The following is a 19741-nucleotide window of genomic DNA, read 5'->3' on the forward strand; positions in this document are numbered from 1 at the left end:
ACGGCGGCCAGCATGACTAGAACCCACTCCTCCACGGCTATAAATAGCTTGGTGACTGGAACCCGCTTCTCCTCTTCGCCACGACAGCCAACACGACGGCGTCCACAGCCACGATCGCTACTACGACCTCTGTCACTGAAGCCTCTGCCAAAGCCGCCGCGATCTCCTCCTCATTCAGCCATGATTAGTGTTATTGAAGAAGCTACAATGAAAATGATAATGAGGAGTTTGAGAGTGTATGAGCTTGAAAAAACCCTAAAGAAGGCATTTATATGTAGGGGTTATTGGGAGTTAGGTTTGATGGGATAGTTTGTGGGGTGTTTGGATATAGGTTTAGAATGTACCTTTAATGTCGGTTTGTAAAAGATGGAGTCTTTAATGTCGGTTTTAAACCGACATTAAAGCTTCATCTTTGATGTCGGTTTAAAACCGACATTAAAGATCCGTATTTTAAAAACCGACATTAAAGATCCGTGTTCATTTTTTTCAACCGACATTATAGGTCATATTTCTTCTAGTGTAACAATTTTAAAACTATTTGTACAAATAAACCTTCGTGCAATATTTTGAAAACATAATAATTCAAAAATACTAAATCATAGCTCAAGATCCAAGATCAAGGATCATCTTTGAATATCCACATAAAATTAGAATTAGGGTTTTGAACCGGATTCAAAGATGAAATATTAAAAAACCACATATTATTGGGAATTGATGGGGATGGGTTTGACTTTTAGAAAACGTGGGAAAGAATAGAATTGGTCAGACAGCAATTTATTCTTTGGACAAAATAGGGTTTGTCTTTCATGTTCCTTTGAAGATACTAAGAATAGAACAAAGTTAGAATTCAAAGGGTAAGGATCTCATTTGTGTGTGGTCATTTTCTGGGGTACTGCTACTGAGAAGGGATCTTTCAAAGTCAACTCTAAGTTAACATGAAGAACACTGCCAAAAACTCACGGGGCCCACTCTCACCGTAGTATGTTTCAAAGAAAAAAGATAAGGTGTAGCATCCAACGAAATTATTCAATCACAGTTTGTCACATTTGCAAGTTGTCATTTATCCGTTTTTTAGTATGTAACGATTGTACGAATGAGAAATCGAACGTCCGACCTTTAAGGTAAAGAGTTCATTGATGGAGAGAACTTGTTAATAATCAAACGGCCAACCAAATAAATTTATACAATCGATCAAAAATTTTCTCCTACAAGAGGTAGTGTTTAGTACCAAATGAGTCGACAATTCGGTCCAATACAGGCGATTTGTTTTCTTCTAATTAAAATTCAACTTTCTTAAGTAACCAAAGAGGAGTTTTGTGATTGTTGTTTGTGCAAAGAACGTAAATAACAAGAAAAAGAAAGAAAATTAAAGTAGGTGAGTATATAAAGTGAAAAAAATTGTTCTTGGTTAGGCATTGGGATCCACACCCATGTAATTTAGTTGTTCATATATATATTGGACATGCACTAAATTCATAATCATCGATATCACACATTTAGATGTATTAGGTCTAAACATTTCAATCAACCATGTTAAGTTTTAGGGATATAATGCCAAGATTAGTAGTTACCAAGTAAGGCTTAAGTAGTCTAACCAGTTTTATTCTGCAACAAAACCAATTATTTATGCACCACAAAGAGTCATCCATGAATAAATGTTATGGTTATATTTATAGTGATTTTTAATATCTACTTATTTCCCCACCATTACACATATTCACTAAATTCATCGTAGAGAATAATAATCTAGACATCACAACGAAACACAACATGACGAAGATCGCATAAAACAAAGCTAAAACGAACAAGAACGGACCGAAACGAGACCAAGGACATTTTGGTAAATTTTTAGAAGATGCGTGCAACCCCAGCTACAAATAACGGCGTTTGAAAGCCGAGAGACATGCAAATGCTTGAGCGTTGTATTCTTTTCAAAATTATGCTTGAGCGTTGTAGCTTTCAAATCAAACGTCGCAGCACTCATACGAAATATAATGACAAAATAAGGCACGATCTCAATATGAGTATTACAACTCTCATCTCCTTTTGAAAATTTCGTCCTCGAAATTTGACGAAATTTGAAATTCTTAATTAAAGAATGAGGGGTACTTACTCTTCATCTTATCTTCGGTCTCTCAAGTTGCTTCTTTTAGTAGTTATTCTACCAATTAAATCTTGATTTAGAATGTGTATTTTGTTTATTCTCTCATTCTGGTGTTATCTTTTATTTTGCTTTCTAGAAATAGATTATAATAGATTTTCATTACACTTGGGTCCCTGGATAAAATTAGAAGAATCTCTTAGTAATTAAAAGTTTATGATCAAACCAATTTTACAGATGACAATACTCGACTTTGGCCATTTTGAAATAATTTTTATTGCGTGTGCTTACCCATATTAAAACCTAAGTTTGATCGAGAGAGAACCTTATACTTAGAAAGAGCAAGTTGGATTATTTGAGTATCACACTATAATTATAGTCTATATTTAGATAAGTACATCCTTGTATATAATTGTTCGACTTTACATTAGTAAAAATTTCTTTCAACGTGCACATTGTTCCCAAGACATAGATGGTATTGCACCGAACTGGATTACCAAACTATGTATTTTATTGTGGTTCTTTTGTTTTCTCGTGTAATTATAATGTTTATATAAATGTTGTAACATCATGCCTAAGAATTTATGTCATGTGTTAGATAACCTTTATTTCAAAACACATTCAAAGAATCAAAAGCAATTCATAAGACAACATTTATATACAAGTTTAGGAGACTAAGATATGTTATAACTGTGAGAAGATACAGAGAAAATGCAAGGAAAATAAAATAGTGTGGCAGTTGGATAGAAAGGTCGAGTGTGGAGTTACTTGCACCAAATGCATAAGGTCTAATTTATAGGTTTCAACATTGTCAGATTGCGCGAGAAGCTTTTCAAATTTTCCTAGGCATGGCCGGACACCACAGGACAATGTTGTGGTGCTATTGGTTCATAGATATTAGATATTATAAACTTGAGTTAAGTTGAATATAAGATGATACACCAGTTATTATTGATTAGTTAAGCTCACTTTGACATAAACCAAGCAATCTTAAAGGTAAATGCTCACACCTAAAACCTACATGATTACCTCGCGAGTCACAAGTTATGAAAACCATCCATGATAAAAAAACCTAGCTAAGTTATATAGTGATATGCTAATGAACGACTACTTTCGCAATGGTCATATCCAACAATTACCAAGAATAACCCATTTCACACTATTTTCATTTGAACAAACATGAAACATCCTACGATACCCATATAGTACATTCGTAATAGTGCATGTCTTTTAAACGAAAGTTCCAATTTCTAGTAATAGAGGTATACCATAGTTAACACATCGGCACAAGCACACAACGGTTGAAATTACGAAAACATGAATCTTTGGGGATTCTATTTAATTAAAAAATCACAACAAGAAGCTCAATAGTTGGGCAACTGTGAAACCGAGTGGCAGAATCATGAAGGCGTTGCAAAAAATTCCATGTTAGGATAGACGACGTCCCTAACATAATGCTATATAAAATGTGTGGCACGAGCGCTTTGACATAAGTATAGTACATTCAAGTCGTTAATCATTGAGGCATCTAAAAAAAATCTCTGTTAAATGTGTTATTTATCGGATATTTTTTAATATATAATCATCGGTTTAAAGATTACTCAATTACTTAGGGAAAATGTTGTGTTCATTTCAGAATTTGTACAATTTTGATCCCACCATCAAAAAATAGTTTTCAAAAACAGAATTTGGGTTGTATGTTAAACATGTGTGAACTGAACTCAGTAAATCTAGAAACATAAAATAGAATTTAAATTACGAACAAAAAAAAGCTCTAAGAAAGTTTTCTCTATCTTCAATTAATATTGATTTTAATAATGGGTAAGCTAATATTTACCAAAAAGCAAACTTTGTGCATCTTTTCTTTGTGTGGTTCAATTTTGGACGTTTGACATAAAACATTTTTTTTTTTAAATCTCTAACTTTAATATTGATAATACAAGTCTAGGTGGATTTAAGAAGTCTAGGTTGATTTAATTAATTACTTTCTTGGGATAGCATAATATAATTAATAAGACATTTTATGTAATTACCCTTCCATTAAAAAAATGCAATCCTCACACATGTTCACAGTACACCAATTAACCACACAACAAGAGAAATGATTCACACACGTGCACATGTCTCCATCTTTTTTTCTTGACTTTTACATTATGCCAAATTGGTTAATAAAAATGAAAACAATCAAACAAAAAATTCCCATCACACCAAATAAATCTATATTTGCTTGACAATGAAGAACTTGAACTTAATTGTGCTATGGCAACCCAAATTTAAATTCCACCATTGTTGAGAAGAATATATGAAGCTCTCAAGTCCTCAAATCCATGCACCAACAATAATAATCAGACCTAGAAATCTCCAACATTTGTTCTGGACTCATCCTTTGAAGCTCATTTTCCCTCCAAATAGCAAAATTATTTTTGTTTTGTGGGTCAGAAGCCATTGGATAGCTCTCTTTCCTATGAACTTGTGATCTCATTCTCTTGTATAATCTCATAGCAACAATACATTCTTCATAAGGATCTTGTATACCATTTTGAAGATCAAATCTACAATTAACAAAACACACTTTTTAGTTAATCATTTTCTATAGAGAAAAACGACATATTATCGAAAAATAAAAATATATATATGGAAAATTTTCTAGTACTAGTGTACTAAATCTGCCTTTTACTTCTTACTTTCACCAATTTGACCCATCAAGTGATATATATTTATGTATTATTTCATGGATCTCAATCCTTAAATGAAAAAGATGAATAGAATTGAAGTAAAATTTTAGGGAGGACTTTTCAGAAAAAAAAAAAAAGAGTTTGTTTAAAGGGTCAACTTACCCTAGATACACTTGAGCTAGATACTTGAGAGAATTGCAAAGCTTGCTTGACTTCATCAATGGTGGATAGTTTGCTGTGTCCCTGCGGGTCGGTGCATAAAATCAAGAAATCAAGGGTGTTGTTTGATAACTTTTTTTTCTTTTAAAAAATAGTTAAAGCTTATATAACGCTACTTCTACAGGTAAGTGTTTTTGTTATTAGTCACTTTCTACTCATGTTTTCAAAGGTTAAATCAAACCAACTAGTTTTGAAATACAGAGAGAAAACAAACATAAATTATTAAAAACCAGAAAACTAAATCAAACAACAAAACTTAAATGTTTAGAGCTCACTTCTACATGCAATAAGATGTGAAAAGGGTTTCACCAATAATACTAATAGCTTAAATTAGGAAGGAAAAAAAACTTTTAGTTTAAAGGTTAGAAGTTTGAATTTGACCATTTCTTTTTCATGCAAGAAAAAAGTAATATATATGCAAATATAGTAGATCCTTAGAGGACCCATGTTTGTTATTTTCTATATGAAACTTAAAAACGACTTAGGCTGATGGGTTACAACAAATTTAAATTTTATTACGAGCAATTTACCTTATCATGACGGATGGGTAACCAATTTGTAGGCGTTTGAGATCGTCTTCGACGCAATGACCCACAAGAATCCTAGCCTTCTCACCTCCATTGTAGAGGATTTCTTGAATTTTCTTTTGAACTTGTTTCATTGGCATTGCATCTCGAATATGTTCTGGACGAATTCCAGTTGTTTCATACCTAATGTTAATTTTAACATATCAAAGGTTAAAACAATCATTTCAATTTTGTATTTTGTGTTTGCTTTGAGAAAATTCAATTTTTAAATTAGAAATGGAAGATTTAATATAGGTTAATGTTATGACAAAGTTTCAAATATATTCATAAAATTTTATGGGTTATATTATTAGGGTAAATTGCAAATTTAGTTCGGTGAAAGTTAGAATTTAAGTCAATATGGTTTGATAAATTATTCGACTTAAAATTAGGTATTGTTTTGGGTTTTATTAGAGTATTATCAAACGAAACCAAACAAAACTTGACTATAATCTAAGTTGATCGAATTTTTGTTTTATATTTGAAACCTAAAACAACACCCAAGATATATATTAAGTGACAAAAAATATTGAATAGGATGCAAGAGATCGAAAGTAATTAACCTAGATTAAACCTGATCTTTGCTCTTATAAAATTATAACAACTAAATTTTAACTATGAATTAAATTCTAATGATATGTATATACATGTGTTGACAACGGTTCGATCACATGGTTCTATCTATTTCATTTTACGGTATTAAAATATTATAAAGTAAATTAATTACAAAATTGTTGGTTTTTAGGTTTGAAAATAGTCAAACGGGTTTTTATTTGGTCCCTAACTTTTCTAAAAAATTTGACAAAATTCCAAAAAAGCAAAGGAGTAATAATATTAAATTTCAAATTTATATACATGAATTTAATTTTACTTACCTATAATTTGTAACAGGAATTATAGGCTTGACATAGCTATAGAAGATGACATTTTCACCCTCATCAACAAGGCAAACCTTAGCACATATGTCCAGCGACCCATCACTTCCTCCACCTACATATTTGCAAGCGAGCGCGATGGCCCCTGAGCCTCGAGTTCTCCCGCTGTCGATGATGGTTGAACCATCACGAATTCCCAAGTTGGCGAAACGAGCAAGAAGTCCCTGATATCCCAGAACAGCAAAAAAAAAAAAAAATCAAGATTTTAAAATCAACAAGAATTTAAAGTATATTTTGATGCATGTTTTTTTAGGATTCATACAGAATTAACAGGAGAGAATTGGCATCTTTCTTGGTGGAGTCTTTGTGAGTAAGAACTGTCAAGGATGGCCAAGCAAAACTTGCATCCTCTTGTAGCAAAGATGTTTCTGCATTCTTGTTTTGGCAGTGGCCCTAATAACACAATAATGAAAATGTAAGAATCTTAACCCATCAATTTAAGCTCTTAACATGATATATTAGAGAATGAAGTTTGGTGTTCGAACTCCTATAACATCGTTTTTCTTCTCGAATATTAATGTTTATTTCACCTGTTTTGATTCTTGATCTACAAATTTTTACACTATATTGAAATATTATTTTGAATATTTTTATTTTTCGGTTTCATTCCATTTAGTCCCTAATATTTTCAGTAGAGAGACTTATACTAATAGAGAAAAAAGTTATCCAAAGTTTATAATAACGAAAATTCTAGTTAGAGAGACTAGTTTTTTACTAAACTAAATATAAAGTGGCTATCTTTAAAAATTATTGATGAAACTCAAAGTGCACAGACAGGAATGATAATATTCTAAGAATAAATCTATCATAACTCATCCTCTTAGAAATTATTTTTAACATACTATGAGATCAAACATATGTCGTAACTTTTGGGCTTAATTTCGAGGAAAATTATTTTAAATGACAAAACTTCTAAAAATATTCTCTAATAGAACAAAAAAAATATCACAATCTATCTGTGACAATAGACCACCGTATATATCTATCATGATACAGATAGACATATCTAATAGTCTATATTGGTTTATCACGATCCATCGTTGTGATATTTAGCAAAATTATCTTGTAAATATTTTGGTTCAGGTGGGTATGTTCCAAAAAGAATTTCTTAATTAAGTCCAATTATGAATTAGAAGAAGTGACATTACCAATGAGATGTTCTCTAAGAGAATCAAGAGATCGACAATGTTTCTTGCAAATGGCACAAGTTGGTTCATGATGTGAGTGAAAAGAAGTCCTCATATGATCTACCAAATGCTCTATCTTATTGAATTGCCTAAAACAAGCTGCACACTTGTGCCTATTTCATCCACAAAAACCAAACATTTTTTAAAAATCGGTCAGTATAGCTTAACTAACATAAAACATATATATATATATATATATAAACCAAGCTAGGAGTAAGAAACTTAAATCTTTCTGTATATATATACATGCAAAGAGATAGATAGAGAGAGAAACCTCGATGTCTCAAGTGAATGATCCATTTCTTCTGATAAAAAGAATAGTTATTTAGGAGGCAACAATAATTGACTGTGAGAAGATGATTTGGAAGAGTTTTTGATGGGAGAAAATGGGAAAGAAAGAAGGTATTATATAGTGAGAAATTAGGATTCTTTTATGAAGCTTTTTAGGGTCAACAACAAAAGTATATTCTAATAATGTAACTTTGGGGTGTGGCTTGGAACAAAACAAAAAGGTTTGGGCCCTCAATAAAGAAGAACAAGAATATTTTCGAATTAGCCTAGCTACATCTTTTTACCAAGGTCAACTCATAAAAATTGCTTCTTTAATTACCTCATTTGAATTTAAATATTAATCATGATCGTGTGGGTAGAAAGGACGAAGTTGGGAAAAGATAAATTTTTCATTTGTTATCCACTTTGGTCAGTGAGTTTCATTTTGGTGATAAATATAAACTTAGGAGGAAATAACCTTTTTGTTACTAGGTTTTAATTGTAGGTTTCTCTTCGTCGTTACGTTTTTAGATGTTATAGTCGTACCCCATAAGCGTTTTGAGTTTATTTTCATTTAGCCTCTTTGTTTTATAATGTTAAATTTTTTTCCTTTCAATATCGAGTTGAGTTTTCCTTTCAATATTTTTCAATTTTACTCTTTGAATATTAGATTAGGTTAACTTTTGTATATTTAATAATAAACTCTTAATTAATTGATTTAAAACTAATCATGAAGAGAAAAATTTTAATTAATTCTAATGTGATGAGATATTATAGTGAAAGCTAATTTAATTATAATTAATTAAATTCTTTTAGAATAATTAGTAGACATTAATATATTAAAAACTGAAAATGAATGAAAAGTAAATTCAAACATGTAAATTTAAGTTTAAGAGATTAAATCAATCAAACGGAGTCCAAACTCAAGGGAAAATGGTAATTATAATGGATAGTAATTTTAGAGATAATAATAATTATAATTTTGTAGATTATAATAGCGTATAGCAACATTTTAAAAAAAAATTACAATTATAGCAAAATATATCAACGATAGATTCTTATAATCCATAGTGATAGACCAATATTAGCAATATGGTCTAAAAATAATAAATTTCTGTCATTGATACACTGTAACAAATTTTTTCTATATTTGCAATATTTTTAAAATTTTGTTATACATTCTAATACTGTTAGTCTAATTGTTACATTTTCAATTATCCTACAAAGATATAACATCCTAAAACTTAATAAGAATCAAAATAGAAATTAAACTCAAAACTCATATGATCACATTTTGAAATGTAGAGACCAACTAAACAAAAATTCTTAAAGATGGAGTTTAAAAAGATTTTTTTTTTCATAAAATCAATGTCTATCTTTTATACGATACGAATAAATAAGACACCTATTACGATCTCAAAGGACGAAAGGAAAGGATAGGAAGATTTGATCATTCCATTCTTACACTAATGTTGAGTGATTGTGATTTTTAAGGATTGTGTAGCTCAGGTGTTGACACAGCTTTAGACATCTTATACCTCAGAATATTTATGCGTATATCTTTTTTCTTTTTTTTTTTCTTTTTTTGAGTGAGAATAAATTATTTGTTGTCATATTATAAAGTTAGTAGTAAATTTCCATTCATGTTCGCAAAATATTTAGGTCATAACTTATATTAACCAATCAGCATTCTGAACTCTTTAAAGTTTTAAAATGGTATACTTTTACACATTATTTAAGTTTTGTTTCAATTTTGAGTCCATAAATTTCAATATCCACACTTTAACTTCAATTTTGTTGCTTTCATCTTTTTCATTAGTATCTATTAATTAAATTAAAATAATTGTAAAGTTAGCTTTTATAATTCCCTAGACTAATTTTATACCATTTAGTGTTTGAAAATTAAATTAGGCTTCTCCTACCTCCAAAATTCTTGCTTTTTTTAATATAATTTTTATTTTAAAAGATTTTAATATTTGAAGTTAAAATTTGAAAACTAGAAGAGATATTTTGAAATTTAGAATTAGGCAAATACAACTTTTTTTTTTTTTTTTTTTGAGTAAAATGCAAATAGTTATAAAAAGTTGATTGAAAGTAAGCAAAAATTTCAAAAAAAAAAAGTGAAAAATAAAAAATGCATCGATTACCAAACAAGGCTTTAAGACTATAACTTTAGTGTCCTCCTAGTCCGGTGATATATATAGATTTTTTTCGTTAAATAATTTTATTTAATAGTATAGACAACAACATATACCAGCAATGTTCTAATTGATAAAATACCAAGCTATTAGGTTTTTGGTTTTCTATAGTGAAACTTACGAACTCAACTCCCTCTTTTGATTTTATTTTTTTCCACCCACTACAAGAAATAAGTATTTTCTCATAAAATCATCGAAAAAGAGCTGAAAATACACTAAGAGATGATCTCTCTTGACTCATATGTACTGCATCGCGGGGAGTTCGAATCTCCCAACGTGTGTTGTTGTCCACCTCAAGAGATCCTCATACCTCCTAACAGTATGTTGAGGTCATTCAGAGTTCCTATGACTTCTCACTCCACAACAACAATGTTACATTCCGACAATGTCTGGGTTATTTTCTTTTCTTTTCTTTTCTTTTCTTTTCTTTTCTTTTCTTTCTTTCTTTCTTTTTTTTTTTTTTTTCTTTTTTGCTTTGTAAACTAAAATTTAGAACTCAAATCCAAAAGAATAATTATTAAGCAAATTGTTTCTATACATTCAAATAGAACAAAGGTGCAAATAACATCCTTTAAGACAAATATAAAAGTGAGAGGAGTCTTATTGAAGAATAATGTTTAGAGGTTGTGCGACTCCAAAAGGCACCTCCAAAAACATCAAATTTACCTATAATATAGTTTAGATTTAGACATTAGAACACATTTTATTACTAAGATTAAATGTGTGAAAGACTATTTAAAACTAATCTCAAAGACTAACATTCAAACCAAGTTCTAAAACAAATTTATATATGTGTACGCATTGGGCCTTTCATACACACAAGCACCCAAAGTGTGTGTAATATACATATATAGCATTTAGAATACAAAAAAGATAAAATAATAGAGAAGATCGACACAAGGATTTACGTGGTTCACTAACAATTTGTTAGCCAACCCATGAAGATAATTTTATTAGAGAGAATGTTACAAAACTTACAAAATGAATAGAATAAATAATGCCTCAAAAGTGATAGTGCTTAAAGAGCAAACTTATCTATTAACTAACTTCCAAGCGTCCTTGTTAGGATTGCTAGACAAATGTTGTCATTAATAATATTCTACTTCTGGACACCTCTAAAATATATATACCATGTGTCAAAGTAACCCAACTCTAAGATTATTTTGTTCCACTTTAACTCACACTTGGACCAAGCTCGTACCCACACCTAAGCAGCTCACCTGGTAGCTTGTGCACGATGGGGGCCAAGCTTGCACCTCCCACGCACATGATGTGCATGTTGCCTTGTCACTCGCTGTCTACCATGGGCCTATGCCCCCGCGTCTATCTAGGGTTGAGCACACGAAGTGCTACTCACTTTGATAGTGTTGCTGCCCGTATGGGCCACGCATGTGCATTCGTTATTGTTGACGTGTGTCGTGCCATGCTTAAAGTGCTTGCAAGGTCAGATATGAATGCCTGCTAGCCCTTTTGAACAAGGCCCTTGGCACTCTCATGTGTACCTCCTATGCTTTGTCCATGTGCTAACCTCTTCTAACCTCTAACCATGTAAAGTGTGTTGCCTGCCCACGTAACGCTAACCTCCTATTAGCTTGTCATGCGCCAGCCCACATGCCACAACGCCTTGAGCACCTGTCTTGGCCAACCTCAAGTCTAATACTTAAGTGTCCTCACCAAGAGGACATGCTCCACCTACCATGTTATGTGCTTCAAGGTAAAATTTTATAAATGATCACATTCTTTATTTTGTTATGTATCGCTATAAACTTTATAATATTAAATCAGACATAATGGATTGATGGCGAGCAAAAAAACTAGTAATATTAAAAAATGACAACTACATCATCACAATAAATATAACTCAAATAACATATAATACGTGTTAGCGATCAAGATGTATGTGATTTGAATCTTTTTGAACTTATCCTATCAAAAAGAGGGAAAGAAGGGGCAACAAAACAATGTAACATTCTTTTTTTTCAAAAGTTTAGGTGAACGTGCATGAAAATGGGAGTTATGGGGTTTGTGTGGTCTACTCTCTCTTGATTCTATCCAACTTTGAAAAGCAAAATTTGTGTCAGCGATCAGGATATGAAGGCATCAACCACCTTATTGACCAAAATAATCCAAAAAGCAAACCACCCAAATTGCAAGTTGGGATACAAAATTGTTACATAGAGAGATAAAAAGGAAGAGTAACCCTTCAACAAAAAATGCAAGAATTTGGCCTCCACCAATTCTAAAAGCTTCAATCTGATTCTCTTATGGATAAGATTACATTGCTCCCACCTGGGAATGGCGACAAACATGGCTGTCTTTGAACTCACACGTTTCCTTTCTTTAACTAGAAGCTTCACTCCACACAAACATGGTCCGCACCCAAGGCATGGCTGCAAATGCAATGCACATTCTATATTGTGGAGTGGATAATTCGAACCAATTTGTACTCGTGAAGTGTTGGAGACTAGGTTCACCATGTTCGTTACCTACAATATACAAGTTAAGTTGTTTTAACCACAAACAAATTTGACAAGGAAACTTTTGGTCTTGATTTATTGTATGATAGAAGCAACAACCCTTAATGGAAGAATAATGATCTTCTAACAAAATAATTTTGTATAAATGACTGAATCTCAGTCGTAATTAAGCGTACAAGAATAATCCGAATAACCCGACAATCCGAATTACCCACCAACCCACATTATAAGAATTGGGTTGGATGGTTAGTTTAAATTTTGGGTTCAAAAACTTTGTTTTTTGAGGGTTAGGTTGGGTCTCATAGTGAGGGTTGAAAAATCTGATTCAACTCAACCCAACCCGACTCGAATTAGTGACATATATTTTATTATTAGTTTAGTAAAAGTAAATTTAGGTCACACACGGCAGACCCGCTTGGCTACTTCACGAGTTCACGCTGCCTCATATCTCTCTACGTTACCATTCTCCTCTTGTCTCGGCTTCTCATCTCACACTGTCGTGAACGATACCCTCTCCCCTCTCATCTCGACTTCTCTCTTAGTGTCCATCGTCGTCAGCTTCACCGACGGATTTAGTATAAGCCCAAAGGGGGCTCAAGTCCCCTCAACTTTATTGTCTTTATATAATATATATAAAGAAAACTATTTAATTTTTAATACTTATAGTTAGTCCCCTTTTGACCCAGGTTCAAATTGTACCAATTTAATTTATTTTTCATATTTTTCTTATTTTTCTTTTAGCCCCTATCAATATATTTTCTATATCCGCCACTGGTCAACTTCTCATTTCATCTTTTTCCGTCTGAGCTCTCTCAGTCTACTTCTCGAACTTCATATTAGTTATTATTTATTTTGATTTTTTTTTCTTCATTTAAAATTTACTAGATCTACATTTTTTAGTAGTTTTTGTGTGTTTTGAGTTTAAAAATTTTAGTAGATTTAGTTCCATAGTTGTTGGAAGTTGGGTACGGTGTAGTTTTTCTCTAGTGTATTTTTGTGATTTATCCATAAATTGTTGGAAGTTAGTACATTAGGAATGGAAAAAAAAAATTAATAAACCCGACAACCCAACCCATGTCTTAGAGAAAGCCCTAAAAAGCATTCAATTTATTAAACCATATAAAATCCAATCGCTAAATCAACCCCTAAGAAAAGGAATTTATCCACTCATGGTTACAATATAAGCAAAAAAGTCCATATATATTGAACTATAAAAGAAAGGGTAGAAAAGAACAAATCAGAAATAGTGTGACAATCTATCGTCACTAATACAGCCTCCACGATCTCGAGCCTTGAAAAGTCCTTTCCTAAGCTCCAAAATCATCTTCTAGGCCACCCAATTCATAATTGTATAGTTCAGCTTAAAATCTCTCAATGTTTCTCTCCTAAAAATGGCACCTCAAACAATTCTTGTGTAGAAAATCGTAAGGTATCATCTCAATGCCGTCAGTGGATCAAATTCCCCAAGGTTTTTGTATGGATGACTCAATCCTAAATGTGCTAATGTTGAGTGACCTTTAGAAACTAATGAACTTTTCCTTACATCACAAAGCACTAAAGAGTCTTGAACCTCTTCTCGTAGTCATAGCTTCTCGCCAATTGAGAAATATGTGAATCCCTTATGCAATTCGAATCTGCATCGCGATTCTTTTTCAAAATTTCCCCATTGGTCACTTAAGGTCCCAGGGGCCCAAGTACTGCAAAATTTATGCAGAGTTCGATCACAATTATAATTTTTCCAAATCAGAAATTAAAAATACTGATGAAAAATTAAAATTGAGACCAGGCTCCGCCGCTCCACTATAACTTCACGGCGGTTAGGTGCCTACGACTGTAAATTGCCAGCGATTGATTTAAGAGAAAAAAACAGATTCAAATTGCTTTTAAAATTCGCATATTTCACAATGGGTGGAGAAGCCGTGACTATGGGAAGAAATTCTAGGCTTTTTAGAGTTATGTGATGTAAGCAGAAGATTGATTTCATTCATTGGTTTCTAGGGGTAGGTCATTAGGCATTAGCTCATATAGATTGAGTCATCCGTGCAAGGTATCAAATTTCAAAGGTTCATGCATGTTTTTTTATGAAAGCAAATGCTGATGTGAAAATCTGCAGTAATTAGACAATATGACATTGTCAAACTGTTATTTTGTTTGGTTACAACCTAACAAGGACGGACGCTTTAGTTTGGTTAGCATGTTCATGTCCAACACTTGTTGAACACTTGGACACTCCAACTTTGTTCGCCGCGTATCAGACACTTATTGGTTCAACAAATGTGTTAGACATGCATTCGACACTTGTTAATTAGACTTAAAAGACACATATATGACAATAATAATAACTTTTGAGTATTGATCATCAAAGTTAAGTTTTTTAAGCATATATTAGCATCGACCTAATTATTTTAAATTTTCTTTTGGTATAAAAATGATATATATTTTTTAAAAAAATGTTTATTTTAATAAGTATATCTTATTCATGTCATGTTCTAGATTTTTAAAATATGATGTGTCGTCATGCCCTTGTCATGTTGTATCCGTATCCGTGCTTCTTAGGTTGCAATGTAGCTTCTAGGCACCGTAATAAACCTTTCTTTTCCTCTTCATCTTACTTCGAATTCTATATCCTTCTTCCAATTTTTTTGTTTTTCACAATTCTAGTTCAGTAGCTCACACATTCGTGAAGCTATTAAAGCAATTATATCATAGCTATTCTATGAGACTATTTATAATAGTCTCACGGAACAAAAATAATTCTATCAAATGGGAGGAAGTATTTTGACTTTGTAAAAAGGTGAAGCAGGGTGGGGATCCGTCAATGGAAGATTCTTTGGACTGAGAAAAGGTGGACCAGAGAGGGTTCTTCTTTGAAGATACCAGATAGAAAAAGTGAAGGACACTTGCTGACGTTATTCTCATCTGTTGAAAGCTAATGGTTTCTAATTCCCTGCTAAGCAATGAAATGTTTTTTAGGTTACTTTTCGATTCTTTTTCTTGAACAAGGAATGTTTCGGTCTTTCCTACCTTTCGAATCTCATACTCTAAAAGGGAATTTTCCTTTTTTTTCCATGAGACGTCTCTTGTGTTGTGTTTTTTCTAGTGTAATGCCTAAATTTAAACCAAAATCACATCTAGATGAGAGGGATCCTATGGATTAAAAGTATCGCTAAGAAATGCTTAAACGAATTGAAAGTTACTGCCTATACCAACAAGGTGCACCTTCCTTTTTTATGGAGCAATCATGTGAACATTAAAATTAAGTGTGATTGGCTTGAAACAATCCTATGTTGGATGTTCTCCTAGATTTCAATGTCAAGGCCATTTGGATTTCGAACCCTAATCTGAATCTTAGGCCTAGGGAGATACAGTGAGTACGAGTGCTTTTCAAATAAGTCATTTTAGCATAAGCACTTCAAAAAAAACTACTTCTGAAGACGATCCAGTTTGATGCTTAACTACAATATTTTTGGAAGTGTTTTTAAGTGTTTCATTTACACACCTGTAAGCACTTCAAATGCTATCGACAGCATTGACTTTCCTTCTATAAACACTTTTAGCACTCCGAACACACTCTAAATCTATGACTCTTTCTTTCCCCCATGAGAAGCCTAAGAGCATATCCCAAAGGATTTCAAACTCTTTTTTTTCATTGGACATGGGGGCGATGGTAAAAGAGTTTTCTTTGTTATCTCTTTTCTTGAAATCTTCAACAAAATAAGTATTGAACCTTAACAGGAGGGTATTGCACATATTTATAATAGAAATTTGCATATAACAATCAAACGATTAAAATAGATGACGAAAATTCGAAAATAAACAAAAGCAAAATGAAAGGAGAATCAATTGATATTGACAAGTTCAAAGCTTCTCTGATCAGATTTCTAATTCAATTTGAAGCATTTGCTCTTGAAGAATTAACAATTAACTTCTCAAACTAACCATCCTTATCATGCATCACGAAGAGCTTGACAAGCTTTGTCGACTGGCAATGGTGGGTCTGAAAATGAGCCATCCAAAATGTGGTTAGCAATCCACGAGTTTGCAGCCTCAGAGTAGTGTATGCCATCCCAACTAATCTGCCTTGATGGATCTTCACAAGGATTTCCGTAAACTGTTCCATTCACAACTTCCCTTTTCCCACAGTCAATGTGATAGCCATAGTAACTCCCACAGCAAAACTTAACTGGATTCTTAACAAAACCTGCCATCAATTTTAATACTATAGTTAGTCATTCGTCTAGTATCTGATCATTATTTCAAATCATTAATGATGAAAATGAAACAACCTTGACTTTTTGCTTTGGTAATGAGCAGATATTTGACTGAATACATGTCTACGTGAACAATTCTAGCAAAAGGAAGCTTTTTCCTCAACTTTAGCAGCTGACTCTTCAGCTGCCGATTAAATTCTCGAGAAACTGTGTTTTGACTCTTCACGCATCCGCTGCTATCTCGATTTTCTGGACTTTTGTTATACAATATAGAGTAAGGCAGACATCCAATCGGACCCGTGTTATGCACCCAGAAATATCTTGCCCCTTCCTTGTACAATTGCTGAAACATACACCAGGAAGGGCATCACATCAGAGTTTTCAATTAAGCTTTTAAGTGTTCGCATTGTTGAGTGAGTGGTTTAGATTTCCTACTTGCACAGCTTCACAGAATGTGTCTAGTATATCTGGAATGGAGGCTCTAACTTGTTCTTCTGATGAGTGTTGGTAACCATAGGCAAGATCATTCTGTCCAATATCAAACGTATATAGCGCCTTTGAGAACTCCTGGGGCCTTGCAATATGTTTGATTGGTATTGCTGTCCTGTCTGTCACGAGTATCTAACATTATAGTGGTTGTTATTGACACAATTTAAGAAAATTCATACATAAGAGATAAAGCTCTGTTCTGTCCTGAGATGTATAATGTAATGAGTAAAGAATCAGAAACTGACTGTGGGAGCGAAGTCGATTGAATAGATCTGTGGTGCGGGATTTGAATTGGATGAACTGTGATACTTGAATCCCAAGATGGAAAGGGCTATAACCACCAGGACGAATCGACGAACCTCCTGTTGCAAAATTAGCTCCATGTCTAAAACTTGTCCCTATTGAATCCAGATATGCACTCAGGTAAGGCAATTTCAGCTTCTCAGCTGTAGAGAAACCATACGTAAGTGAATAGATCTGAAAAAGACAAACTCACAACCCAAAAATGCTTCCAAATGCAGAAAATGATTGTTGCTTCATAGCAATTCATTCAAAAATCCCAACCCCTCTGAGCTTATAAACTTAAACAGCAGAACTCTCTATATCTTCCTAAAAAAATGATGTTGCAGTGCTCTCTGTACCTGAACCTGCATAGTTTTACTTCTGGATTATACCCAAAAGGTCTATACTCAAATCCCATGGCCATGATCCCAATTCTTAAATCACTTATTGACCCAAAAGTTTTAAGTTGTTGGGTGAAGGCAAATTTGATATTATATCACCTAATACTCCTCTCACTTGTGAACTTGAAATATGTACAAGACCCAACAAATGAAAATTAATACTAATTTGGGAGAAAAATTGTAGTTATAAGGTTTGAACACCGGACCTCTTCCTTTAGTAATATTATAGTCATTCCTTAGGGGGCAGAGGAATGATAGAGTGTTTAGAGGAAAGGACCCTTGGAAGGTTTAGGATTTTACGAGATTTCACATTTTCCTTTGGGATTCAATTTCGAAACATTTTTGTAATTACTCTTTAAGAAACATTTCACTTAGTTGGACCCCTTTTCTTTAGTTGGGGTATCTTGTCGTGCTGGTTTTTCTTTATGCCTTGTTTTCTTTCATTTTTTATCATTGTTTCATCGAAGACAAATCTTAAATCATCGATGGACTCAAAAACTCAAACGGATGAGTACAGACAAATTTAATATTATATCATCAATATTCTAAACCAAGATTAAACAATCACCAATCCCAAAGCTCAATGTTTCAAAGAAAGGAAACATATAGTAATTTATGACCCAAAATCTTGAGCTGATGAATATAGCCAAATTTAGTATCATATCATCTAACTCTAGTAATCTAAAACAAGATTAAACCATCACTAATCCGAAGAGCTCGATGTTCCTAAGAAAGGATACAAATAGCAATTTGTGACGCAAAAGTTTAAGCTTATGGGTGTGCAAATTTAATATTATATCATCTTAACACCAATAATCTAAATTAAGATTAAACCATCAATAATCACAAGAGCTCAATGTTCCAAAGAAAGGAAACAAATAATAATTTGTGTCCTAAAAGTTTAAGTTGATAGTTGAAGGCATATCATCTTCCCACCAAATATCTACACCAAGATTAAACCATTACTAGTCCTAAGAGTTCAATGTTTCCTAAGAAAGGATACAGATAGCAATTTGTGCACAATCTTCAGAAACAAAGAAATAAGAGAAAAATAGGAAAGTTACCTATAAAGTCTATAATGAGACGACCATCACAAGCCCTCCCAGAAGGATGTCCAAAGAAGGTTTCGCCATTGGGTGGTTGAATCGCATTGAGTGCCGCCGATATTCCTCCTGTGTCTGAATTCGAGTCGCCAAAGTTGTATATAGCCGGAAACCCACAAGTCCCCGCGGCGGCGCCAAACAACGTCACCGTCCGTCCCACTAAACCCAGAATCAGAAGCGCCCAAAGACGGCGAAGCTTCAATGAGTTCATGATTTTCACTTCGTAGTTGTTCGATCGTTGAGGGGATCGAAGTAATTAGAAGTGAATCACTGCCATTTTGATTAATGGGATTTGAAATGATCGTAAAGTGGAATTTAGAGTAGCTAATTTCGACAAAAGTACTTCAAGTCGGTGGTCCACAAGCGTGGACAAAAGGGATGAACGTTGTAAATTTGGAGAGACGTCGTCCTTTTCTCTCTCACCGACTTGGAAAACCACATGGCAATGATGAGGTGCATTCCAATTTCCATTAATCAAAATTCATGGATTACAAAGATCTACATTGTAATAGTGATTTCGGTATTTGAGTTCCCATCCCAACTCGGTGATAGCCATCAAAACTCTTGAGTTGATATAAGTTAATCGGTGTTTGAGTGCCCAACTTTGTATAGAGTGATAATTTATAC

The 19741-nt window shown here is 33.0% G+C and overlaps 2 protein-coding genes across 5 annotated transcripts; both read right to left on the reverse strand.

Annotated features, from left to right (window-relative positions):
* Positions 1 to 4120: 4120 nt before the first annotated feature.
* LOC103498183 (RNA exonuclease 4) lies at positions 4121 to 8057 on the reverse strand. The gene is made up of 7 exons (XM_051089630.1): positions 7958 to 8057; positions 7645 to 7796; positions 6759 to 6889; positions 6437 to 6660; positions 5526 to 5705; positions 4939 to 5019; positions 4121 to 4653 (listed from the first exon to the last, which is right to left on the reverse strand). The coding sequence occupies exons 1-7, from the start codon at positions 7981 to 7983 to the stop codon at positions 4413 to 4415; spliced, it is 1035 nt and encodes a 344-aa protein (XP_050945587.1). The 5' UTR covers positions 7984 to 8057; the 3' UTR covers positions 4121 to 4412.
* Positions 8058 to 12115: 4058 nt separating this feature from the next.
* Positions 12116 to 19690, reverse strand: LOC103498068 (GDSL esterase/lipase At3g27950-like). 4 transcript variants are annotated; one of them, XM_051089632.1, is made up of 6 exons: positions 19076 to 19687; positions 17574 to 17774; positions 17275 to 17447; positions 16915 to 17182; positions 16568 to 16829; positions 12116 to 12637 (listed from the first exon to the last, which is right to left on the reverse strand). In XM_051089632.1, the coding sequence occupies exons 1-5, from the start codon at positions 19323 to 19325 to the stop codon at positions 16576 to 16578; spliced, it is 1146 nt and encodes a 381-aa protein (XP_050945589.1). In that variant the 5' UTR covers positions 19326 to 19687; the 3' UTR covers positions 12116 to 12637; positions 16568 to 16575. The 4 variants fall into 4 exon arrangements, with proteins under 4 accessions (XP_050945589.1, XP_050945590.1, XP_050945591.1 ...); XM_051089633.1 differs by lacking the exon at positions 12116 to 12637 and adding an exon at positions 12788 to 14325; XM_051089634.1 differs by lacking the exon at positions 12116 to 12637 and having other exon boundaries at positions 16334 to 16829; positions 17574 to 17726; positions 19076 to 19690.
* Positions 19691 to 19741: the final 51 nt, after the last annotated feature.

Source organism: Cucumis melo, chromosome 9, assembly GCF_025177605.1.
Source record: "Cucumis melo cultivar AY chromosome 9, USDA_Cmelo_AY_1.0, whole genome shotgun sequence".
Classification (NCBI taxonomy): Eukaryota; Viridiplantae; Streptophyta; class Magnoliopsida; order Cucurbitales; family Cucurbitaceae; genus Cucumis; species Cucumis melo.